Source organism: Myodes glareolus, chromosome 16, assembly GCF_982192425.1.
Source record: "Myodes glareolus chromosome 16, mMyoGla1.1, whole genome shotgun sequence".
Lineage (NCBI taxonomy): Eukaryota > Metazoa > Chordata > Mammalia > Rodentia > Cricetidae > Myodes > Myodes glareolus.
In genome coordinates, this window is record NC_142041.1 from 25828918 (window position 1) to 25856537 (window position 27620).

The 27620-nt window shown below is 39.2% G+C and overlaps 1 protein-coding gene across 1 annotated transcript in view; it reads left to right on the forward strand.

Moving 5' to 3' along the window:
- Nucleotides 1-27620, forward strand: part of Grin3a (glutamate ionotropic receptor NMDA type subunit 3A) — a 205454-nt gene that overhangs the window by 77988 nt on the left and 99846 nt on the right. The window contains exon 3 of the mRNA XM_048419746.3: nt 15189-16236. Within this exon, the coding sequence (XP_048275703.2) occupies nt 15189-16236 (1048 nt within the window). The remainder of the gene's footprint in view (nt 1-15188; nt 16237-27620) is intronic.

A 27620-nucleotide genomic window follows, 5' to 3' on the forward strand; every position in this document is an offset into this window, starting at 1 on the left:
ATTTATAATATTGTTTACTATGGATATAAAAAATATATAAGTATATATATTTATCACTGAACTCAGAGAAGTCAAGCTGGCATTTAAATAGAGCCTCAATTTAAAATTTTTAAGAAAATAGTATTATTTGTGGTAGGTGATACTTTAAAATTTAATTTTTGAAAAATTTAGAGCAAGTTAAAATGTAAAATGAATAATGTGACTTATTCAGATAAATTGCATTAGGTAAAATATGAATAATGAAATTCATTAAAAATTAAGATAAACACAGTAATTACCATCCCACAGAAAATGTATGCTGACTTTCTCTAATTTGTACCTGGAATGTTTACCTGCTTAAAATAGCCTATTAAATTAGGAAGCCGATTTCCATTTGTGAAAGTACAATAAGCAGAAGCTCAAACCATTTCAGTAATACAGTTATTAGCCATTTTGGAAGCAAAATCTCAAACTATTAGAGTAGTTTATATATGACCAAAGTAATAAGTACAGTTAGGCAGATGGATCTCAACGATCCAGTTCTAAAATTATGTAGTAAACATGGGTGAAAAAAAGAAATTTTATGATTAGTCAAAATTAGAAGACATAAGCCATGTCATGTGATAAAGCAACAAAATGATGGAATCGAATAAATCCAAAAGCTGTTTTGCCTTTTTCTTACCGTTGTTCATTTGCTCTGTGGCTTTGTTTGTTTGCAGTGTTGAGGATTGAGCTCAGCCTCCCATGTGTGACGAAAGCTCTGTATCTCCAGCCTGCAAAAAGTAGTTGTATTCTCACCAAGTTTCCTAGCCTGGCCTAGCTTACTCTGTTGTCAGAGCAGTCCTTGAACTTGTGAACCTCTTTCCTGGGCCTCCTGAGTGATGGAACTGTAGGCATGGATGATCAGGCCCAGCCAAGCTACTTTAAAATAAATAATTAAAATATGCAAAGAACTTAAAGTCATACTTGCAAAAACCTAATTGGCAATTAGGAAGTAAACATAACCTACTAAAAGCAGATTTTTCTTTTAAAAGAACAGAATGAAAGTAAATTTGACACCATTAAAAATATCAAGAGGTAGTTCTCTTTAAAAAAAAAAAAACACAAAGTACTAAAATTGGGTAGTTGGGTAGTAGAAAATTTGAAGAAATCATAAGTGTAATCATACAGATGTGATCAAATTACCTACCACCACACAGATATTGCACAAAATAGATCATATCTCCAAAAATGCACCTAGGCTAGATGATCCATCTAGTCTTCCAAATCTTTAAAATATGGACAGTTCTATTGATACAAAGAAAAAAATTATAGGTGACCTGAAGCAATTCCAAAGTGTACTCTTTCATAAATTAAGTTAGCTATTTTAAAAGTAGTTCCTGCTGCTGCATATCAAATATTTGTTCTAAACACTGCGCCAAGAAACTTCTATACATTGTCACAATTAATTTGAGTGCTACGAACACCTTGAACAGTGCCACATCCTTAAATGCCAGGAATGCATGAATAGGAAGACAAATAGGAGGATATGTGGTACAGGTGCATGTGTGCTCATATGTGGGGGTGGGATATGGCCCTGCCATGGCCCCCAAAACTTAGATCCTTACTAGCCCCAGCTGACAGCTGTCTTTCAGGAATAGAAATCCGTTATTAAAAGATGCTCTGTTTCATTTTGTTCAAAACATTATGGCTGTGTGATCCACTAACTTTCAGGTGCTAAATATATTCGATATACTGTCTAAAATCCCTATAAATTACAAAGCTGCACTAACTATTTGCATAATTTTGATATAAAAACAATGAAATCATTTCTGGTGATACAGATCTATTCTATTTGGCTGTATTAAGAAGCATACAAAAGAGAAGAGCAGGATAATATCTTCTAACTTAAATCACAAAGTACACTAAATGAAAGTGCATCAATTAATATGACAGCCAAAGTTTTTTAAATATAAATAACAGAGAAAATACTTTAAGCACACATACAAAAGTGGATGTTTGCATATATTGTTCTTCAGATCTCCTAAGAAACACGTGAAGAACATAGATCTCTTAAAATACAAATAACAAGCTTCATTTTATAAGTGAAGCTAAAATTAATAAATATTTTCTTTTCCATTGAACATCTATGGAAATGAATTAAACATTTCCACCACAAAAGAAAAACAACTCCCCTTTCTATAATACAAAAGGAAACAAGCATACTATATTCGATGCCATATTTATACCTTAAATGTCTACTATGAAAGAAATTATGATCAAAAATGTGCCCACACTATGATAAAATAAAAAAGGGAAAGACAGAAAAGCCTAGAAATTAAATAGAATTAACAAAATAAAAAGCACGATCAATTGAGAAGAAATTAAGCAAGAACCTTAGCACAAGTAATATTTCATACAGCTCAATAAATAGCTATGAATTCCCAGAATAAAATCATTTGCCAAAGTTGACCCAGAAAGGGGGAAAGCTTAACCGAGAAACTGGAAATGCCATTAAAGAATTGCATACTTTTTTTCTGACTGGGGTTGAAAGCAGCACAAATCTATGAATGTAATATAAATATTCATAGGACAGCTTGACATCATGACTGTTTAGCAAAACAATATGAGTGGTTTCTGATCCAAGGACCATTATTCCCCTAACCATGGCTTTTGACCATGTTTGTACTACCAAGCATGAATTTCTGGAACAAGCCTCAAATCCAATCCAGAGAGTGGTTGGCTACCCCCACCCCATAAACAGTCCTGTCCCTATTACATAATCAGCACATCTTACCTGATAGGTAGTATTGTAGCATCCTGGGTCCTCTTAGGAAGATCATTGACTGAATCCCCTTCCCCTGCAGGGAGCCCAAGTAGCACTTTTGAGCTCTATGAAAACCAGCAAACAAAAAGAGTTTTCTGACCAGTTCAAGATTGATTTCTCAATATCCTGAAACTTTTGTGGGTGGTATCTTTGCAATAAGGCCTTACTATCTTGCTCTGTTGGACAGTTAAGAGTAATGATAACAGCCTATATTGTTTTGGATACTTCTGTGGCCTCCCTGACCATTAACTCACAGAGAGGTAATTCATTCCTGGTACTAGGATTTTCATTTAATAACTCATGTTGTGTGGGAGCAGCATTGTTTACTCAGGCAGGTTACTGTCCAAACTTTATTTTTTGTTCCTGTTTATATATATATATATATATATATATATATATACATATATATATATATATTTAATTAGCTCACAAGCTAGTGGGGTTTCTTAAGGCCTCCCTATACATCTTTAATTTGTTAATCCACTTGCTATTCCAACTTTCTCCCACTCCGTACCCCAACCCTATTTAAACCTTTAGATCCTAGTATTACCCCCTCTATTACTTCATACCATGTGTGTTCTACTGTCTATTCTTATTTTATTTCTTACTTGGGTTGCAATATCAGACTCCCATGTAGCTTCTTCATGCATAGTTCATTTTACTGAAACCTTCCCTTGGCCCCTCGTTTCCTATTCCCATCACTCTACTACCTGCTTGAACCTTTCTGTTCTCAATATTTCCCCTCTCTACTTTAATTCCACCTATATTCTGATAACCCCCTCTGTCTAAATGCACCGCCCACCACAAACCCCTTTCAAGTTCCCTGGGTTACACTTGCACCCCAGGTTAGATTCTTATTGAAGTGGAGATGAAATTTTCAAAAAACAAAAACAGAAAAAAATGTAATTGAAAAAAGGCAGTCCCAGGTGGTTTCAAACCTGAGTGCAAAAACTCAGGGGTAGAACACTGATCCACTAAAATTTATTTTCACCTTTTCTTAGGAAAGTCCTTCACTTTCTGTCTCTTAAAAATACCTTTCTACCTCATCTCGAAAATACAATAAAATTTCTCTCACTGAATTAGAGAAGGATCTAATTGGATCTCTGACTTATCTTTTAAATTTTTAAAATTATTTTTAGATTTATTTATTTTATTTTGTGTACGAATATTTTTCCTGCATGTATGTCTGTGTACCATGTGCATGCTTGGTGCCTGTGGAAGGCAGAACTGTCATACACCCTGTAACCAGTCATGGCTGTGAGCTATCATGTGTGTTCTGGGAACTGAACTCAGGTCATCTGCAAGAGCAGAAAATGTTCTTAACCATGGAGTCGTTTCTCCGACCTGCTATAATTTATCTTTAAGTTGTCCTAACTGCATTTAGCCAGTCAGTAGACCTCACATAAACTTCCTGATGACATCTCCCCAATGTCTACCTGTCTCCCTGCCACCATTATAATCTCTCTGGCTTCAGCCTCTTGTCAAAGGAAAAATTGTATCATTTCCCCTCAAGTGCCTGAAGTGCAGCTCTCGCTGTGTCCGAGAGAGTGTCATACTGGAAATTTCCTTGTATCTTTTCCTCTATCAACACATTTTCTGTTTCTACTGAATCATTCCAATTAGAATAAAGGCCAGTGTATCTATACAACCAAGATGTACATGCACATGTGTGTAGGAGTATACGTACTATATATACATGAAGAAAACACTCACGTAGTTTTGATTTTCAGCCCCCATCGATATTTGTTGTTCTTGTTTTCACAGCATAGTCCTCTGAGAAAGAATTATGTTGAGCTTCTCTCTTTGCCTACAACACTGAGATATTGTGATGAAAACCATCACAGGTACCCTACAGAGGCCACCAGCCAGCCACACACTTCTAAACCAAAGGTTCCCTTTAAGCCCTTTCCAAATTCAGTTTGTGAGAAGCATTTGAGACCCTTCATGATCTTTCCACTTGGTGTTGAGAGAGAAGCATACCATTTTCCTACATCTGCCTCCTTCTTCTCATTCCCCTTTCTGTGTCGTCCTTACCTGTGCCGCCCCACCTGTTAGAGTGCTCCCATGTGTTTCCCCTGAACTACCGTTCTCCTACAATGTCCACCATGATCTCATTGGCTCTTCTCAACAACCATGTATAGGCTCTTGATACCCACATTTGTGTCTCCTGCACAGGCTTCATTTATTAACTCCAGATGGCCCAATTAACTACTTTATATCTACATTTGGATGTTGATAAATGATCTCAAACTTAAAATTCACAAAATTGAACTCCATATTATTCTCCCCAGTCTCAAACCTAATTGTTAATCATTTTCCTTTTCTCGGTTAACAGTAACCCCATCTGGGCTGGTTGGCTTTATGTCACCTTGATACATGCTAAAGTCATTTGGGGAGAAACCCACGATTGAGAAAATGCTCCCATTCAAAATGGCCAATGGGTCATTTCTTTTAATTGGTGATTGAAAGGGGAGAAGTTAGCTCTCTGTGGGCAGTGTCACCCTGAGCTTCTGGTCCTTGGTGCTATAAGATGGCAGGCTGAAGGAAGAGCAAGCCTATAAGCAACACTGCTCTATGGTCTCTACATCAGTTCCTGCTTCCAAGTTCTCTTCTTGAGTTCCTGCCTTGACTTTCTTCAGTGATGAACTGGGAAGTGGAAGAATAAACAAAATAAACCCTTTCCTCCTCAAATTGCTTGTGGTCAGAGTATTTTATCACAGCAATAGAAATCATAGGATAGAAATTGGTGCCTATTGCTTCTAACTTTACTTGTTGCTTGTGGAAGGATTTTTTTTTAATTTGAGGATGGAAAAAGCTGGATATTCTGAGACTAATGGGTTGTTCCATAGGACATTGGCAAGGAATATTGACAGCAATGCACACAATGTCCTCAATGCATCCAGTTAGTCAACAGACCTCACACAAACTTTGTGATGACATCTACCCAATGTTTATCTGGCCCCTCGGCCCCCGACCCATATAATCTCTGATTTGTGCAGTTTCAGGAAGAGGTTTGAGAACTTTTCAAGGACCTTATTAGAATTGTTTATGTGATGTTTTTAATTAAGAATCCATGGTTCTGATCAACTGGAGCTGTAGGACCATCTATGATTAAAAAACATCATAACCACTAAAGTGAGACTCTTGCTTTGCTGGGACAATCTACACTGGTCAATGGGGCTGATGAATCAGTATAGTTAAAAAGAATAACTGAGACAAAATTTTCTGGGAAGTGTTTCCTTGGTATCAGCACAAAGAAGCTGTGGTCCAGATGTGGTCAGGTTGTACCTTGTGCAGCAGCTAAACTTGGTCCTGTGTAAGAGTTTCACAGGTGATACTGGTTTCAAAGGCATCAGTGGGTCATGTAAAGCCGCTGAGACTTTGCACTGAAAAGGCCAGGAGGAACCAATGTACAGCTTCAGTTGCAGTAGAAGCACCAAAATAAAAAGAACCATAGAAAGAAGTTGGGTTTTGACACCATGGGGCTGGGTCAGAGTACCTGAGAGAGTTCAGGAAGAGCTGAAGGTGTAAGCTAGTTTCAGTAAACATCAAAGCATTTTGGATATGACAATACTATGGAATGTCCACCAAATAGCAGCTGTGGAGTGGAGCCCAACTGAGCCGAGGAGACAAGCTGTGTGTGCTTTGAAGGCAATTTGGGGCCCAGTTGATTACAAATGGGTCCCAGATATCAAACACTGAGGTTGGCATTATTGGGCTTTGGTTTTTATTTTGTTTGAATGTAATTGTGCCATGGTTGAGTAAAAAGCTTCTAACATGTTTTATTTTACAGGAGCCCACAGTTAAGAGACTTTGGCATTTTACAGAGACTTTAGGATTTTAGAAAGACTGGAGTTTTAAGGAAAATTTAAACTTTGAAAGAGACATTGAGTGTTTTAAAGAGTTGGAACTTTCAAGTTATCAAAATTTTTAAAGATGTGGAACTTTTAAAAGAATTTTTACTTCTGTGTAATACTCCACAGTGTCAATGTACCACATTTTCTTTAGCCATTCTTCAGTTGAGGGGAATCTAGGTTGTTTCCAGGTTCTGGCTATTGCAAATAATGCTGCCATGAACATAGTTGAGCAAATGTTCTTGTGGTGTGAGTGTGCATCCTTCAGATAGATGCCCAAGAGTAGTATTGCTGGGTCTTGATACCGCCATACTGATTTCCAAAGTGGCCGTACAAGTTTGCACTCCACCAGCAAAGGAAGAGTGTTCCCCTTACTACACGTCCTCTCCAACTGGATGTCTAAGATGACAATTAGGGTAGTCACTAATCTGATTACAGTGGAAGGCCCATTCAGGCCCTCTTCACTATTGCTTAATTTCTTACCTGGGGTCATCATGTTCAACATGGGGTCAGGATGTTCAACAATTCCTTAAATGTCTTTTGGCCATTTGAGTTTCTTTTGCTGAGAATTCTGTTTAGATCTGTACCCCATTTTTTAATTGGATTATTTGGTGTTTTGATGTCATATATATATATATATATATATATATATATATATATATATATATATATATATATATTTGAGATTAGGCCTCTCTCAGAAATGGGGTTGGTGAAAATCTTTTCCCATTCGGTAGGCTGCCATTTTGTCTTACTGACCATGTTCTTTTCTGAAGGTGTAAGTCACAAACAATCCCACACCAGTTTGAAATTATGATTAATAGAATGGTTATTTATCCAAAGGGGAAAAACTTACAGATCACCATCCCAGACAACAGCCCCTCTGTGTGATCAGGAAAGGAGTCTAGGAGCCGGAAGCAGAGCTGGAAGCCAGAGAGAGAATGGAGGACAGCCGCTGCTCTTTTAAAGAGATAGAGACCATGCCCCAATGGGCTGGTATCCCAGCGGCTATTGGCTGAAGGAATGGAAGGAGCTCCCGCAGCACTTTTCCTCATTGAAGCGTCTCAGTTTCAGGAGGTCCCATTTATTTATTGTTGCTACTAAAGTTATATTTAGGAAGTATTCTCCTGTGCCCATGTGTTCAAGGCTACTTTCTACTTTCTCTTCTATCAGGTTCAGCATAACTGAATTTATATTGAGGTCTTTGATTCATTTGGACTTGAGTTTTGTCCATGGCAATAGATATGGATTTATTTGCATTCTTCTACATGTCAACATTTGTGCCAGCACCTTTGGTTGAAGATACTTCCTTTTTCCATTCTACAATTTTGGATTCTTTGTCAAAAGTCATGTGTTCATAGGTGTGTAGATTAATATCAGAGTCTTTAATTCAATTCCATTAATGGACATGTTCTGTTTCTATGCTAATACCGAGCTGTTTTTAATTAATCTACTAGAGCTTGAAGTCAGTGGTGGTGATTCCTCCGGAAGTTCCTTTATTGTACAGGATTCTTTTGGTTATCCTGTGTTTTTGTTTTTCCATATGAAGTTAAGTATTATTCTTTTGAGGTCTGTGAAAATTATGTTGGGATTTTGATAGGGATTGCATTTAATTGGTAGATTGCTTTTGGTAAGATTGACATTTTTACTATGTTGATCCTACCGTTTCAAGAGCGTGAGAGATCTCTTCATTTTCTGATATCTTTTTTTATTTTTTTTCCTCCAAGATTTAAAGTTCCTGTCATGTGGGGGTTTTTTTTGGTTAGAATTATCCCAAAATATCTTGTGTTATTTGTGGCTATTTTAAAGGTGATGTTTTTATGATTTCTTTCTCAGGCCATTTATCATTTGTATACAGAAATTTGCAGGCAAAGGAATGGAGTTAGAAAAAAAAAAACCATCATGAATGAGGTAACCCAGACGCAGAAAGATAAACATGGTATGTACTCAATTATAAGTGTATCTTAGACATAAAGCAAAGGATAACCAGACTACAGTCCACAATCCCAGAGAAGCTAGGTAAAAAGGAGGGCCCTAAGTTGAACATACATGGAAGGTCCCAAGAAGGGGAAATAATTAAGATCTCATAGGAAATCTGGGAACTGGGGTAGAAGGGAGGGTATGGGGCATGGGAACATGACTGATTGAGATGGCCAAATTGGGGGAGGGACAGAGAGGGAGATCAATGAAAGAGACATCCTGATAGAAGGAGCAAATATCGGGTTCAGGAGAAGTCTGTTGCTAGGGAAATACCCAGGCATCCACAGTGATGACCCCAGGTAAGAATAAGCAATAGTGGAAAGGGTGCCTGAATGGGCCTTCCACTATAATCAGATTAGTGACTACCCTAATTGCCATCTTAGACATCCAGTAACTAATGGAAGCAGATGCAGTGACCCAAAGCCAAGTGCTGGGCTAAGAAAGCTCTCTGAGTTTAGTTGTAAAGAGGGAGGAGGAATCACATGAGCAAGGGGGGGGGGACATGATCATGATGGGTAAAACCACAGAAATGGCAGACCTGAGCTAGTGGGAGGTCTGAACTGACAGATGGGGATCCTGTATAGGACAGAACTAGACCATCTGAATATGGGTGACAGTTAGGTGGTTTGATTTGTTGTGCGGTGTTGGGAGAGTCCTTAGAAGTGGGACCAGGACTTACAGGTGCATGAACTGGTTTTCTGGAGCCCATTCCTTATGGTGAGATAGCTTGTTCAGCCTTGATATGGGGGCATGGGAGAAAGGGAGGAAGGGGGAACTGGGTTTAGTATGTAAAATGAAAAATAAATTTTAAATAAAGAAAATGTTAGAATTTTTAAATTGTTATATTAACATGATATCTTGGGGACAAGTGAGAAAGGAAAGGTTCTGTTTGAGTACTGATGCATTTGTGTGTCCAGTTGACAAGGCATCAGCTGCGCTGGCTTGTTTTATGCCAACTTGACAGAGCAAGAGTCATTTGGCAAAAGGAGCCTTCATTGAAAAAACACCTGCCACCAGAGTGGCCTAATGGCAAGCTTGTGGGATAGTTTTTTTGGTTGGTGATTGATGTAGAATGTAGGAGGTCCCAGCTTACAGTGGGTAGTGAAACTCCCTGGGCTAGGGGTTCTGAACACTATAAGAAAGCAATGTGAGCAAGCCATGAAGACCAAACCATTAATCAGTAATCATTCTTGGCCTCTGCTTCAGTTCCTGCCTCCTGATTCTTACCTTAAATTCCTGCCCTGACTCCCTTAGATGATGAACCATGATATGGGATAAACCATTTATTTCATCCACAAGTTTCTTACGGTCACAATGTTTTACCACAGCAATAGAAAACTTAACAAAGGCAACAACTTTCGAGTTGTCAAAGGCAACACTTTATTTAGCGGCATTCTTGAGTCTCCTTTATATCAGAAACAATGTCTACATAAACAGAAAATCTGTCCATTCCAGCATAAGAACATATTGAGATCTAAGACTGCACCTACTACAGTTACACCTCAGCCCACACTGTCTTTTGTCTGTAGAATGGGCTCCTAAATGGTATTGTTTCTGCTCCGGGCATTTTAATTAATTATCATTCAGCAACATGGCAATCCTATTAAAACAGAAGGCAAGTCATCACACTTTTATGTTCAAACTAGACTAAGCTATGTGAATCTCACATAAAGACAAAATAAAGTCCTTGTAATGACAAAAAAACAACTAATTTCTTGCAAACTCACTGTTCTATTCATTTTCTCTCATTTCAGCTTCAACTCCCTGCCCTCAAAGATCCCAAACACACACCCACACGAGTGATGCAGGACTTGATTTTTAATAAGGTGTCATCTTCTCAGAAAGAAGTCCTTGCCAATTTTGCTTTCCCTCTTTTCCAACAAGTACTCTAAAGTATCCCACATCTTATTACTTTCCTGAAATGCTTAATTCTTTCTCTTTCTGTAGCATCTAAGTACATAGCTATTATCTCTCCTATGCACCAAGCATCTAGAACTAGACCAGTGCCTTACCTATAGTGACTATTAGTGACTAAGCATCACTGAAATCTGCCTGCCTCTGCCTCCCAAGTGCTGGGATTAAAGGTGTGCACTGGTGCGGGAGAATTCTCTGTATTCTGTCAATCATGTTTTAAATAAACACTGATTAGTCAGGCAGGAAGTATAGGTGGGAAAACCAGACAGGAAGTAGAGGTGATGCAAAGAGAACAAGGAGAATTCTGGGAAGGAGGAAGCTGATTCCTCCCACTCTTGCCCAGATCACCGAAGCAGCAGGATGTGATCTGACAACTGGAAAAGGTACTGAGCCAGGTGGCTAAAATAGATCAGAATAATGGGTTAATATAAGTTACAAGAGCTAATAAGAAGTCTGAGTTAATGTGCCAATCAGTTTTATAACTTATAGAGATCTCTGTGTGATTTTTCTTAGGTCTTGCTGGTTGTGGGGTACCAGGTGGGACAGAAACCCCAACAAACAGTCCCCGATCATGTTACAAATGGTATACAGTGAGCCACCACTACTTGACTTGAACTTCTTTCCTAAAAAAACAGAAGATGTGCAAATCACAGAGCTAAACTAGATTCTTGCTTCTACAGTGAGATTCAAGTGGCATGAATCTGTTTACCCAACAAAATCAAATACATTATAATATTCGTCCACATGGTCTTGGGGTCATCATCAATTCTTTCTTGTATACATTTTACTTGTTTCCAAGTCAATATAACTATCAAAGGCCTCTGGCTATGTCATTAAACTGCTCAGAAGCCTCTAAGGCTCTTGTTTTATTATTAAAATGAAATTCAATCTTACAGAGCAGGTGTGTGAACCTCTGTATTCTACATGCCACCTTTTTTCCCTACATTAAATTTTAATGTTTTCTACTCCACATGCCAATCAGATCATTGTGTTTACTTCTCCCTCTTATATTTTCTACCTCTTTTATTTGTAACATTTCTGATTCTGGAAGATGGGAAGAGAGTGCTGATCAAGGTTGGAGCAGTTTATGGATAAACACAGAAAATCGTGATGCTGTTACTGCTTTGGATGCAAGCTCTCAATTCTAGGGAACAACCTTAAGATTACGTTTGCCCAGTGTTTATAGCCATAAGGTTCTCCAGGATAGTGATGCTCTTCTAGTCAGCTGCATCCTACAAGTTTTCTCTATCTGATCTCTTGTTGGACTGAGTTCTGTGTATTCTAACTATGGTTTATAAACTAAATGGAACTCTGTGCACTTGTCCTCTTAAAATCCTCTTTATGAAAATGAAGGATCTCTCACCTCTTTGCATCTGCTACTTATGGAAAAACGGGGAGGGGACAATAAGACTGGAGGAAAAGAAGGAAAAACCATCTTTCTTCACATAGAAATTTTGATCATCTTCTTCATCCTTCAAAAACACCACCCATATACCTGGCAGAGGAAAAGAATCATGTCTTTGCCGAACAGTATCCCCTCAGTGGGCCTTCACTGAGGCCTCAGAGCTGATGTAACGTTTTCCACCCTTTGTCTCTGGCCTTTCTTCTTATCATTTGCGTCTCATGACTTGTACCCTTGTTTCTGGATTTTGTTCATGTGCCTCATCCCGATAATTGTGCCACTTCTCAGCTTCTCTTTCTGGAAAAGCATAATTTCTCCTTCCAGACTCAACCCTGCTCTTACTCCTCCAAGATTCCTTCCTTGGTACCCTGGGTCAGAAAGTCCAAAGTTAGGGAACCCCTCGCAGATTACATAACCTTGAATTACTTACTCGTTTTCTTTTCCCCTACACCTAGCCCTTGAGCTCTTTAAGCCAATGAGGTGGCTTTCATCTCAATAGCCACAAGTGCCAAGCACGGTGCCAGGTGTTTGTATTCATTCATCTTGCCAACAAAATGATTCCCCACTTTCTTTTTCTTTCTTGTTCATCCAAGAAGAGTCCAGGGCAAGTTCATAAGAGCTTGGTGGAATTCGATTTAAGCAAAAATGAGATTTCAACCTTTTAATCTTTCAGGTAATAGGGTGAAAATCCAGACTCAGCTACCCTTTGTCATTTTTACAAAGAATACATGGTGAGAATGACTGTAACTGAAAGCTATTGATGAGATGGTTTTCATTTATGCTCACTATAAAATGAAAAATAAAATAGACACAATTGATCTATCATGAGTACGAATTCTCTAACAGAACTTCTCCATGACGGTTTCGCAGTAAAATGTACACTGGTCTTTCTGGAGAACAGTGGTTGGAGATATTAGAATCTAGAGTGATTTGCTTTTTTTTTTTTTTGACAAATGCCTGCCGCAGAGCCACTGGGCATTGTCCTTCCGCCATGGCCATGTTAAATGTTCACACTGATAATGAAGAATAGCTTTATCAGAATGTAGATACCGTGCAATCGATGAAAGATTTCTACAGACTTCTAATGCCTTTGACTGGAAGGATTCAGATACCTATTTAGTCAGAGGAAATCTGTCCTGGGTCCTTCCAGTTGAAACTATTATAATTAATCTCTCAAAATTAAAGTAATCAAAATACTCTCAAACTAACGAAGAGTTCTTTCTACAACCTTCATTTGATGTTTCTGTGATCACGAAATTGGCAAAGTGAGCTTGCCCATTTACTATCAAGCTTTTCGTGCCCTGAGTTCGGCCTCCAGGCCATGTGTGGGCACGTTTTAAGAAATCTAAAGGTAGATATCTCATTAGATGCACTAACATACTTGTTCTTTCTTTACGGCACCAAGGGAATTGTCAATTGATTAACCTATATATGATTTTAATGATTTGGGTCCCTGCTTCTCTGAAGTAGAAAACGGTTTTACAGTCTAAGATAGCTGAGACTTCATTACTTGCTGCGAAATAGAATTTATTTAAGTAACAGAGCCCACTGGGGCGCATTAACATGAGTGATTGCCATTACATGCAATCTACCACAACAAATCCTGTCGTTGCCTTCAGTGACAGCAGCATCTTCAAATGTGATTCTCACTTATCACTAAGGAAAATTAGGGCATATTTCACACTTTCCAATTTCTCTATATCCCCTCTGCAGCAGCATGACTTCTTAGCAAGACTTCTTTTGCATTTGTAAATTATGGAATAATGCATGTGGCAGGCAATTCATGAAAGTGTTTCTCTGGACAGCTAGACCTGTGTCGCTGGATTCCTCAAAAACACCTACCATGATACACCCACATTTCAATTTAATTCCTTTTCATTTCAACTATGCTGAAGTCACTGCCTAGGGTTTATGCTAAGGCAGGTTTGGTCTCCAGCCAATAACATCTCTACATTGGAAGGTATGTTGTGTATTACATGCACTGTTTGAAAACCTTGTAGTGCAACAAAGATTAGTTTCCCTGTTTTTTGTTTGTTTGTTTGTTTGTTTTTTCCTAAGGATGAAATTAAATCTTTGAGTCAAGTAACATGCTCAGGACCACGACTGTTGGGTGACTGGATGAAGATTCGATTGCAGGTCCATCGGACAACAAAGCCTGAGCTTTTATTCTGAAACAAGTATATGTGTTAGCTCTTATCTCTTCTTCCTGCTCAAGAAAAACAGATGCTGTGACCAAACATTTTCCTGTCCTGTCGGTGTCAAAACGGAAAGTGCTCAAGTTCACAGGGCTAGAAATCATGCAACATTTACTCATTTTCCTTGCTTTGACTTCTAGGAGGTTCTTGCGCTGGAGTCAGGGCCAGTTCTTTTCATGTAATGATGAGGGAGGGTAGCCTAAGGCTGTCCTGGGAACAGCAAGCTCATGTATCATCCTTCTCTTTGTTCTGTGGATAATATCCAGCGTGCATCTCTGATTGGCCTCATGAGGAGAGATATGCTAATTTTCTACTCTACAAGGAAAAACATTATACAAAAGATGGCTATTCCCTAATGTTATGAATGCATTTTTAAGCAATTATGAAAGAATATACATGATTATTAAAGCTCGTTTCTGTACCAAAAATGTCATCGAACAGATTTCATCACAATCAAAATTGTAAACAGTAGAACTGAATGGCAAAGCTGTCCAGAACCTCCATAAGTTGGAAACCCATGAAAATATATAAGAGCAAGAGTGCTACTTGTAACAATCAACTGAAATATTTGGAGTAAAATCAGTTGTTAAGTGCCTTCCCAAAAATAGAATCTGGAGGTCTTATTAGTTCAATGAAATAGAGCACTTCCAGAAAGTCTATATCATTCTTAAGAAAGTATAGATAGACAAAGCCTTTGCTTTAAAAGCAGGACTCCCCAGAGAAGAGTGCACCAATTGGTTTCCTAATGGTCAGACCTGAGTACCAAATGGTCAGGCCTGAAGACATACATACAAATGACATTATACAGATTGAGCAAGTTATTATACAAACAACAATTAATGAAAAAAGAGGTTATGAATTTTAAAGAGAGTATAAAATAAGGGTTGGAGGGAAAAAAGAAAAGGGAAAAGTGATGTAATTATAGCATAGCTTAAAAATCCAATAAATATTTTAATAGGCCTTCTTTTTATTAAGGCAGAGAAGCAAGGATCAGCACTTGTTCTCGACTGTGGCATTGCCTCGCTCTCTTACTTTTTGCCTTTGATCCTCTTCACCAGGTTTTTAGCCAACACCACTTTCAGAGGTCTCAGTGGTTCCATCAGAGTCAAAGGGTCTACCATCATCAGCTCTGAAAACAATTTTTTCATCTGGACTTTGCAGCATGACCCTATGGAAAAGCCAATGTGGACTCGCCTGGGCAGCTGGCAGGGGGGAAGGATTGTCATGGACTCCGGAATATGGCCAGAACAGGCCCAGAGGCACAAAACCCACTCCCAGCACCAAAATAAGCTACACTTGAGAGTGGTGACCTTGATCGAACACCCATTCGTCTTCACAAGAGAAGTAGACGATGAAGGTTTATGCCCTGCCGGACAACTCTGTCTAGACCCTATGACGAATGATTCTTCCATATTGGACAGCCTGTTTAGCAGTCTCCATAGCAGTAATGACACCGTGCCCATCGAATTTAAGAAGTGCTGCTATGGGTATTGCATTGATCTGCTGGAACAGCTAGCAGAGGACATGAACTTGGACTTCGACCTCTACATTGTAGGGGATGGAAAGTACGGAGCTTGGAAGAATGGTCATTGGACTGGGCTGGTTGGCGATCTCCTGAGTGGCACGGCCAACATGGCAGTCACTTCTTTCAGCATCAATACTGCTCGAAGCCAGGTGATAGACTTCACCAGCCCTTTCTTCTCAACCAGTCTGGGCATCTTAGTGAGGACTCGAGACACGGCAGCTCCAATTGGAGCCTTCATGTGGCCACTCCACTGGACCATGTGGCTGGGGATTTTCGTAGCTCTGCATATCACTGCCATCTTTCTCACGTTGTATGAATGGAAGAGCCCCTTCGGTATGACCCCGAAGGGGCGGAATAGAAACAAAGTCTTCTCCTTCTCTTCTGCCTTGAACGTCTGCTATGCCCTTCTGTTTGGCAGAACAGCAGCTATCAAACCCCCCAAATGCTGGACTGGAAGATTTCTGATGAATCTTTGGGCCATTTTCTGTATGTTTTGCCTTTCTACATACACGGCGAACTTGGCTGCTGTCATGGTGGGTGAGAAGATCTATGAAGAGCTTTCTGGGATTCATGACCCTAAGGTAATTGTTTCCTTTGCTCCAGCTTTCCTTGCTGTGCCTTGACAACTACATGTACTTTGTCTACTTCTGTGGTGTATCTGTCTTCTTCATCTGGTTCAAGAATATTCTCTATGTCAGTGGAGATAGCCAAAGATGAGGACCTGAGCTTTGTGTACAGAGCTCACATAAAAAGCTTAGAGGGAGGGTTGGCATCTGCCTCTAATCCCAGGGCTGCAGAGGTGGAGACATGTGGATTTTTGGCCAGTGAGTTCAGTGACGCAAGCTAGTGAGAGACCTGTATCTAAACACAAGACTACTGTCATCCTGAGCAGTAACCTTCAAGGTTGACGGCTTGCATCCACATGTACACACACAGAGATGCACATGCATGCACAGAAATTCACCTACATACATGTATACACTTGAATTGGCATACACAAATCTCCTCTCTGCCAACTGCATAGGCCAGTCAAAAAGGTTTTACCTAGCTAAACTAAATAGATTATGGTTGTTGTTGTTATTGTCGTTTGTATTTATTTTATTAAATGAAACAAAATAGGGAGCATTATTTGTTATTTGGTATTTGTTTTAGAGATGACATTTCTTGTGCAAACATCTGCTAGTGTACCTTTCTTGGTTCTTTAACCATCTGACAGAATGGCTACTGGGGAGTAATTATGCAGCATGACAATAGTGCATAGAACTTTATGCGCAGAAATCCTAACAACTTGATTAATTACTTTTCAGGGGAAATTAACAGAAATGAACAAGAATGATATTTTAAATAGCAAGCCATTTGTTTTGTTGTTAAAATGTCCAAAGCAATGGAAAGAACTGACAGGTTATCATAAGCACCCTGAGGTCAGCTGTGAGGAAACTCCCAAGAATCTGAAGAACGAATTCTACACTGAGGTAGAAAGATTAGCTAAGGGTAGGGTGTCTTTACAGAATAAAGAAAAATGTATGTTCAGTCACCTTTGGTAAAGGAATGGTCCTTACAGTGTCATTAGAATGTCCACAGGCATTTGGAAAAAAATTATCTTGGGTGCCTTAGACATCCAACTACGTGGATAGAAGGAAGTGGGGAGGGAAGGCACACACAAACCAAGATGCAATGATGAATTATTTTCAACTTGACTGGACCTGGAATGATCTAGAATGTGGGATTCCAGACAAGAACCACTAAGGAGGAAGGACCTACTCTGAATGACCATCCCACGGTCTGCAGACCAAAAATGAGTGTAAATACAAAAACAGAGGCCAGGTGAGCATTGACATTCATATCTCTCTGTCTCCTGACTGCAGGCATAAGGGCCTCTGCCTTCTATGCATGTCATCATGGTTTCTTGGCAATTGTCTGTACCACTTCAACATAAAACAAAATAATCTCTTCTTGAATCGATTTGCTCTTGTCAGATATAGGGCTAGAGCAATAAGAAAGGCAATTAGTACACTAATACATGTGCAACGCTCAGGCAAGGTTAGCCATATATATCCTCTCTCTGGATTAAAATGGGATCCCTTCCAATGGGTAAATAGACAGAGACTCTGTCTAACTAATATGAACAGGGAGGGTTTACTGAAGCCCTGATAGAGATGCAGATCCTAAGCAGAGAGAATCCAAATGTATGGGAAACAGCTGGTGTAGATGGGAAACGCTAAGAACATTCCGTGATCAAAGCAAGCTGAGCTAAGCCATCTTTCAAATGGTGCAGCCATCATCATGACTTTTCTGATGTCATGTTCCGGTGTCATGTCAACACTCAGATTTCAAGGTACTGATCCATATGTTATATGTATATGAATAATTTTAATTCTTTTCATAAAATGTCAGAAAATTGGAAATCTACCAATTATCCTCAACAACTGACGGGCTTTCCCAAAGGACTGGTGACATCACCAGAGAATTCTCATGAACCGTTGTAATGAAGACATAAGGTCTATGCCCCAACCAAAAGCACCTGAGAAATTTCACCTATAGGCTGCAGACATCCTAATGTGTGAAATGAGTCCACAAGAAGGGATTGAGCTAAAAATGCTTCACTAGCTAGGAAAAGAATTGCGTTGCTTCTTAATGAGCACTCGGAGCCTTGTGCTATGAGCTGGAATCCAGCCGAATGCAAATAAGTCCTTAAGAATAAACAAATGCATCACCCCAAAGAGAGACTTTGGTGATGCGACAGCATTCACACTCCAAAGCAATATTAGCATCTGCAGCTTATCATTTCCCCCAGGAGTCCTGTAGATCTCTTGAAGATTTGCTCTTCTAAACTTAGGTAGACTTTGTGCAAGAATCTTAACGATATGACTTTGAAATTAAAAACTGCAAATGGGAAGCTATTCATCCCTCTCCAGTACAAATACAATCTAATCCTTGCCTGTTGTGCAGATTCCGGAGGACTATGGTATGTAAAAGGCTGAGCACAAAACTACCTCTCCCGTCATTCGTCAGAAGTAGGTTGGCCAAAATTAAATCATGGATATCATGCGTGAAAAACCTGAAGCTGTAGCTAGTCAGAAGATTAGGAAGAAAATCAGAAACAGCAAATAACTTCTAAGAAAAAAATAGTTATGGTGCTAAGGAGTTGGTTCAGTAACCAAAGGGTTTGCTGTGCAAGCATGAGGACCTGAGTTCGAATCCCCACTACCCATTTTTTTTATTTATTTTATTGAGCTCTACATTTTTTTTCTGTCCTGTTCCTTCCCCTTCAACCCTCTTCCATGGTCCCCATGCTCCCAATTCACTCAGGAGATCTTGTCTTTTACTACTTCCCATGTAGACTAGATCCATGTATGTCTCTCTTAGGGTCTTCATTGTCATCTAGGTTCTCAGGGATTGTGATTTGTAGGCTGGTTTTCTCTGCTTTATGTTTAAAATCTACTTATGAGTAAGTACATATGATATTTGTTTCTCTGGGTCTGGGTAACCTCACTCAATATGATGTTTTCTAGATCCATCCATTTGCCTGCAAATTTCAAGATGTCGTTATTTTTTCTCCTGCCATTGTGTAAATGTACCACATTTTCCTTATCTATTCTTTGATCGAGGAGTATTTAGGTTGTTTCCAGGTACTGGCTATGACAAACAATGCTGCTATGAACATAGCTGAGCACATGTCCTTGTAGCACGATTGAGCATCCTTTGGGTATGATTGAGCATCCTTTGGGTATATACCCAAAAGTGGTATTGCTGGGTCTTGAGGAAGGAGGTTTCCTAATTTTCTGAGAAATCGTCACACTGACATCCAAAGGGGTTGTACCAGTTTGCATTTGCACCAGCAATGCAGAAGTATTCCCTTTACCCCGCAACCTCTCCAACATAAGTCGTCATCAGTGTTTTTGATCTTGCCAATTCTTACAGGTGTAAGATGGAATTCCATAGTTGTTTTGATTTGCATTTCTCTGATGGCTTAGGGACATTGAGCATTTCCTTAAGTGTCTTTCAGCCATTTCATATTCTTCTGTTGAAAGTTCCCCGTTTAGTTCTGTACTCCATTTTTTTTATTGGGTTATTTGTTCTATTGATGACCAATTTCTTGAGTTCTTTGTGTATTTTGGAGATCAGTCCTCTGTCAGATGTGGTGTTGGTGAAGATCTTTTCCCATTCTGTGGGCCACAGTTTTGTCTTGTTGATCATGACCTTTGTTTTACAGAAGCTTTTCAGTTTCAGGAGGTCCCATTTGTTAATTGTTTCTCTCAGTGTCTGTGCTACTGGGGTTATATTTAGGAAGTGGTCTCCTGTGCCAATGCTTTTAAGTGTACTTCTCACTTTCTCTTCTATAAGATTCAGTATGACTGGCTTTATGTTGAGGTCTTTGATCCATTTGGACTGGAGTTTTTGTGCATGGTGATAGATATGGATTTATTTTCATTCTTCTACATGTTGATATCCAGTTATGCCAGCACCATTTGTTAAATATGCTTTCTTTTTCCATTTGATATTTTTTGCTTCTTTGTCAAAAATCAGGTGTTCAAAGGTGTGTGGATTGATATCTGCATCTTCAATTTGGTTCCATTGGTCCTTCTGTCTGTTTTTATGCCAATACCAGGCTGTTTTAATACTGTAGCTCTGTAGTAGAGTTTGAAGTCAGAGATTGCGATGTCTCCAGGGGGTCTTTTATTATACAGTATTTTTGGCTATCCTGGGTTTTTGCTTTTCCACATGAAGTTAAGTACTGTTCTTTCGAGGTCTGTGAAAGATTTTGTTGGGCATTACATTGAATCTGCAGATTGCTTTTAGTGAGATTTCCATTTCTGCTATGTTAATTCTACATACCCAAGAGCATGGGAGGTCTTTCTACTTTCTGGTGTCTTCTTCAATTTCTTTCTTCAAAGATTTAAAGTTCTTGTCATACAAGTCCTCCATTTGTTTGGTTAGAGTTACTCTGAGATATTTTATGCTATTTGTGGCAGTTGTGAAGAGTGATGTTTCTCTGATTTCTTTCTTGGCCCGTTTATCATCTGTGTAAAGGAGGGCTACTGATTTTTTTGAGTTCATCTTGTATCCTGATACATTATTGAAAGTGTTTATGAGTTGCCCACTACCCATTTTAAAAGCCAAGCAAGGCTTTTTTTTCTTTTTTTTACCCAGCATTGGAGGACGGAGACATGAGTATCTGTAGGACTTTTTAGGCAGCTAATCTAACTTAATAAGTAAGCTCGAGGTTCATTAAGAGACCCAGTCTCAAAAAAATAAGATGTAGAATAACTGAGGAAAAATCATTGTTGTTTTCTAGTCTCCACGTGCAAATGAACACATGTGCACATGCACACAACATGTACAAACAAATATTACACCCCCCACACACACATACACACAATGGTCTTTTAATCCCCAATACCATCAAAATAAACTTTTTAGAAAACAAACCTACCACACAAGAAAAGTGCGTGGTGATAGCACACACTTTTAATCCCAGCACTCTGGATTTCTGTGAGTTCGAAGTCAACCTGGTCTACAAAATGAGTTCTAGGACAGCCAGAGCTGTTACATAGAGAAACCCTGTCTTTAAACCCCCCCCCCAAGAAAAAGAAAAGAAAAAAGAAAAAGAACAGAAAAGAAAAAAAAGTCTCCCAAACTGAACTGAGTCAACTTTGTGTTATAGCAGTTCAGTTCTCAAAAACACAGACAAACAATATAAACATGCTTGGTCTAAGACAATGGATAAATACCCAATGACGGCTCATAAAACTATATGTTTACTCATTTTGCTACTATTTAAAATCTCCCATGGAGAGTTTTAAACATGATTGTTTGGCCAGGCCAAGTACTTGATATCCATACTCGGCACCTGCACTTCGGTAGAATAATGTTGATGACAGAGTTTTTCAGATTTTATTCAAACATGTGGTATGATGTAGATTATGTAATTTATACACAGAGAAATAAGATAAGAAAAATTTCAAACTCCTTGGTCACTCAGTGTTCATTCGTAAGCATAGCACAGCTATACAAAAGCTCTAATGGTGTAAGAGACACCCAAGGAAGAAGGTAGCAGGGAATACAGTTGCTGTTTAGAGAAAATCAGCAGTAATAAGACTGGATGTGATGGCGGATGAGATTTTTAGAGAGATGAGTGGAGGGAAAAGGAGAGGAGATTCCCTGTGTCAAAGCTCACAATACCCTGGCTGCCTTTCCGTAAATTGAGTTCAAATGTTTAAAGTTGATATTTTCTACAGTGCTTAGCTTCTAAGTGCTTATCACACAGGACAACAAAGTCAGAAGAGTTAGAAAATGTGAGCTGGGGGGTATGTTCTCTCTCTCTCTCTCTCTCTCTCTCTCTCTCTCTCTCTCTCTCTGTGTGTGTGTGTGTGTGTGTGTGTGTGTGTGTGTGTGTGTGTGTATGTATGTATGTATGTATGTATGTATCTGCATGTGTGTACTTCTGAGCAACCTAAATCCAACAGGCCATAAGATAGCTCAGCACAGAAAGCTGATGGCCTTAGTTCCATCTCTGGGACTTTCACATCCTGGTTTCCTTTCTGGTGTTCCAGTTGACGCCATGACCAAAGGCTGCATGGAGAGCCAAGGGTTTATTTCATCTTTCACTTCCAGGTCACAGTTCATCATTAAGGGAAGTCAGGGCAGGAATTCGAACAAGAGCAGTTTAGAACAAAGCCTGCTAGCTGGTTTCCTCCTTTTGGCTCTTGCTTAGTTTTCCTATACAACCTAGGCCCACATTCCCAGGAGCACACTGCACACAATGGGCTGGACCTCCCCCATATCAATCAGCAATCCAGAAAATTCTCCTCAGGCATGCCCACAGGCCAGTGTGGTGAAGGTAATTATGCAGTTGAGGTGCCTTCCATTCTGACCTGTGTAAAAGTAGAAGCTAATGCTCACTAGAATCATATAAAGGTTGGAGATATCAGAATCCACAAACTGTACCTCCCATACGTCATGCATGCACACATACACTAATAGTAAGTAAAATTTTAAAAAGAAAGTAGGTTTATGATGGGGTTTTTCAATGTTTTTAAATTCAATTTTCATTGCTTTTAAGTTATTTTTAGTTGAGAATTTTGTACAATATATTTTGATAACATTCATCTTCCCTCCTCCAATTCTTCCCAGAGTCGTTCTTTCCTCTCTTCCCACCCAACTTTATGCCCTTTCCCCATCAAGACCAATTTGTGCTCCCCAAGAGCACAAATTAGGTGTGTGGCCTTTAACTGGAGCATGGTCAATTTATTGAAGGCTGCAGTTTTAGAAAAAAATAAAAATTAACTCTTTCTTTCCCAGAAGCTAAGAATTGCTAATATTTTATAGACTGGGGTGGAACTGCATGCTCACCTCCCCTCCCCATGCTGAGATTTTTCTGGCTTGGGCTTTTGCGTAGGTCTTATGCACTCTGTCACTAGATATGACATCACTCACTACTGTGAGTTCATACGGTCAGCTACCCTGTTGAGTCCTTGCAGTCACCTACTGCCTCTGGCACTTAACACTTATCCACTTACACTTCTGCAATGACCCTGGACCTCTGTGTGGTTCATCACTGACTGCAAATAGAAGCTGCTTTGATGAGAGTTGGTAAGTGCTGGAATCTATGGGTGTAATTATAGGCCATAAGGTGCTGTTTTAACTATGCCATTCAGCAGACTATTAGTAGTAGGCTCTCTCCCTGGGTCTGGGATCTGTGTAGTCACAGGTTCTTGGCACAATGATGGTGCCAGGTACAGGTTTCATCTTTGGGAGCAAGACATATTCAACCAGAAGGTAGTTGGTTGCTCCCACAGCATTTGTCCCACTATTGCAACAGTGGACATCTCTTGCCAATCCTGATGTTTTTGTAGCTCATAGGAACCACACCTGGATAAGTGATAATTACATTTCTCCTCCAGTAATGAGCGTAACACTTCCAGAACTACATAAGCTAGTCTGTAAAGATGAAGTCTACAGGCCAGTAACAGTATAATTTCTCCATGTTCTGTGACTCAAGTATGTGGTGTTTTCAGCAATAGGGCTCGTCCCATCAAGTTCTGGGAAATGATGAAGAGCATTGGCAGTAGCGTGAAATGTTGGGGGTTCTTTGGGGCCTCCCCATCCAACAACTCCAAAAGAAGTAACCTATTCATGTTACTGGGCTTTTCATTTGTGAGCCTCTGATATCTAGTATGGGGTTTATTGTCCCGTGTACAATAATGACTTTTCAGCTCTTTACATATATGTATAAGTATATTTTAAGAAGTTTCTGTGGTAGGGTTTGCACATGACATTTTGAAAAGCATGTGGTGTTATTTATCCCTCCCAGTTTCTTCTTTTCACCCTGCTTGCTCTTTCTTTACCCCAGTGTATCCCTGTCTGTTCTATAATTGCATTTTAACACTTTATACTAACCTTCTTCCCTTAAAAACCTCTCCCCAGGAGCCTTTAGAAATTTTCTGGCCTCCATGAATATTCCAAATTAAAAAAAAAAACATGTCTGAAGATTCAAAAATAACATCCAGAATGAGAGAAAACATGTGACATTCATTTTTTAGGGCTGGGTTACCATATCACAATTTCATTACCCATTCACTTATTGATGGACAGCTACATTCTACAGAATGGGAATTTTTTTACCAGCTTTACATCAACAGAGGGTTAGAATCTATAACTTTTAAAAAATATATTAAGAAAACAATGGAATGTTAAAAGGCAGCATTGAATTAAACACAAAGTTCTCAAAAGATGAAATACAAATGGCTGAAAAACATCTTACATATGATCAGTAACGTAGACCTTCAGGAAAATACAGATTCAAATAATTATGGTTTTTTCTTACCCCAGTTACAATGACTAAATTTATAAAAGAAATAAATAAAATGTAAATAGAGATTTCTGCCCTGACCTGTCTTATATCCCTGCAGTCGCCACAAAACACACAGAGGCTAATATTAATTATAAACTGGTTGGCCTATTAGCTCAGGCTTATTATTAACTAGTTCTTATAACTTAAATTAACTCATAATTCTTATCTATGTTTAGCCATGTGGCTTGGTACCTTTTCTCAGTTTAGCATTTTTATCTTGCTTCCTCTGCATCTGGGTGGTGATTACAGACTGAGCCCTTTCTCATCCCAGAATTCTCCTAGTCTGTTTGCCCTACCTATACTTCTTGACTGGCTACTGGCCAATCAATGTTAGATTAAACCAATACAAGTGACAAATCTTTACAGGGTACAAGAGCATTAATGCAAGTTGGAAGGCAGAGTTTAGCATCAGATGCCTTCCTCTGTTGCTCTCTATCTTATTATTTGAAATATGGTCTCTGGCTGATCTTGGAGCATACCAATTGATAGCCCTGCTGGCAAATAAGAGCCCAGGATCTGCCTTTCTCTACCAGCTCCACCAGTTACAAAGTCACAGACATGTGCCTCCTTTCCCAGATTTTAAATGCTAGAGATCCAAATTCAAGTGTTCATGCTAACGTGTCTACACTTTATTCACTCATCTCCCAGCACCTGGCATTTATTTTATATAATCGCTCCTGGTTTTGCTAAATATAAGTCTTAGAAATATAAAGTATTCTTGAAAAACAACGAAAAATAAAAGAAAAACATTGACTTAAAAAGTAAGATGTATGTTGACCTTTATTTATACAGGGTCAACCTAGAAATTGAGTCTCAGTAGTGAAAGTGTCTATAATGCTGATGACAGACAACTTAGAGTGAATGAAACACCTACATTTTTTTCCTTGAATATAATTGTTTAGCACGCAAGCTGTTCATTCACACAATTAATAAAGCTGCTAAGAATTAAGAGGGTGAACATTATATCACCACTTCGGTGTTAAGACTCATTGGCATCAACCAACCATGTGAATCAGAAATAATATTAAAAGGCTATGTGAGACAGGCCAATTTACAATTGGTTGACTGTTGCAGCAGGTAATGGATGATGGAAATCACCTGAATTCCCCAGCAGTAGTAGTCCTTACCTTACCTACATACAAGCAACCCCAAGAGAGATGGGCTAGCCTGCTGTGCAAAGAAGTTCAAGTGAATGGTTCTGTCTTTACCTGGTTTTTTCATAGTAATTTATGCCACACTTAAAGGGATAAATGAGGTTCACACAGATTCTTACCGCCCTACCTGGAAGCAAGTTCCATGTTTCACAGTAGGAGTGTTCCTTAAATATGAGGCTATGGATGCAAGGCTTATGAGTGACATATATTTAATAGGATATACGTGGATATTCTCCTAACACTAAATTGGCAATGTAGGCTGTGCAGAAAACATAACAGACAGAACCAATCACCTGAAGTCACTTCCTTGTAGCACTGGCGCTGGATAATTTCATCTCTAACCATCATTGATCTTTAGCAAAAAGTGTGGGTATATGGACCTTCTTAGAAAATTCTATCACTGGCATCTATCACTGTACTAAGATATAAGACAGGATGAGAAAATTACTTCACAAATACCCAAGCACAATGATGATAAAATAAAGCCCCACCTCCTGCCACAGAACTGAACATGCCCTGTTAAAGCACACAAGAGGACTCAAAATGAGCTATTTGCTGATTTTAACGGACTTTCTAGTATTTTTCTCTCAGCTTCTCACATAAAATGCTGCCTGTAGCCTAAGTTCTTAACAAAAAGAAGAAAAAGGCAGCTCCGTAGAGCAGACAGGAGGCTAGTTTCACTGTTCAGACACACAATAGTTGTGCTTTAGAAAAATCCCGGTGAACAGCCACATAAATGTAAGAGATGAATTAGACCTTCTGTGAGAGCAAGAGCAAATTCAGCCAGAAATGCTACTGCAAAGGATACTGGCCCAGCCCAATAGAAAATGAGCTTCTCAAAGTAATAAAACAATACCTTCTTGGTTTATCTTCATATAATAGCAAGATACTGACCAATAAAATATATGAGTTCATATCATAAATACGAACTAGGAAGAAAGAAGAATTACCATAACTCCAATAAAAGAAGACACTAAAAAGGGAGCTTGATGGGGGATCAAAGAAAACCATACCAAATCATTTATTCGTGCTTATATTTATCCTTCTATTTTAAGCACCTTGCTGAGTGACTGGCAATTTGCTAATAAGCTGAATAGACACTGCCTTTGTAAATTGGATTTATTGAAAATGAAAAAAAAATTCATCTAAGGAACTGTGAATCATCAAATGGTTTAAACTGAATTGTTGCTGTTACAACATGGCTGATGCCTTGTAGGATGAAAAGTCAGAAAAGCCCCCAAGTGTAAAAGGAGTAGTGAGCTGCTTTTCGTCCTGCCTGGCTCCTGGCCGCCTGGCTAGCTTTACATGAAATAATTACATAGAAACTGTATTCTTTTAAACATTGCCTGGCCCATTAGTTCTAGCCTCTTATTGGCTAACTCTCACATCTTGACTAACCCATATCTAATAATCTATATGTCACCACGAGGTCGTGACTTACCAGGAAAGATTCAGCCTGTCTGATCTGGCAGCTTCATGGTGGTTGGCTCTCTGCCTCTGCCTGACTCTGCTTCTTTCTCCCAGCATTCTGTTCTGTCTACACCACCTACCTATGTTCTGACCTATCAAGCCAAGCAGTTTCTTTGTTAGTTAACCAATGAAAGCAACACATAGAAAGAAGGCCCACCTACATCACCCAAGGGTGGTAAAACAGCTACAGGGCAGTTGAGTGGAAGGGTTAGAGGAGAACTCTTCCGGGTGATGAGGCAGTATATGCAGAAATGATACTCTACTGAAGCCCATGGATCCCTTAAGAAGAGGAGTTGGTAGAAATAGGCTATTAAGCATGAACCTCTGCATGTCATCCAGCCTCTAGTTCCTGCCAGTGCTCTTTAATTCCTGTTCCCCCATGATGTGAATAGCATCACCGTATCTTTCTGCCACCACAAACTGAACTTCTGTCCCAGACTCCAGTGCCATGATTTCCCTCCTATAAAGAACTGAAATCTATCTAAAA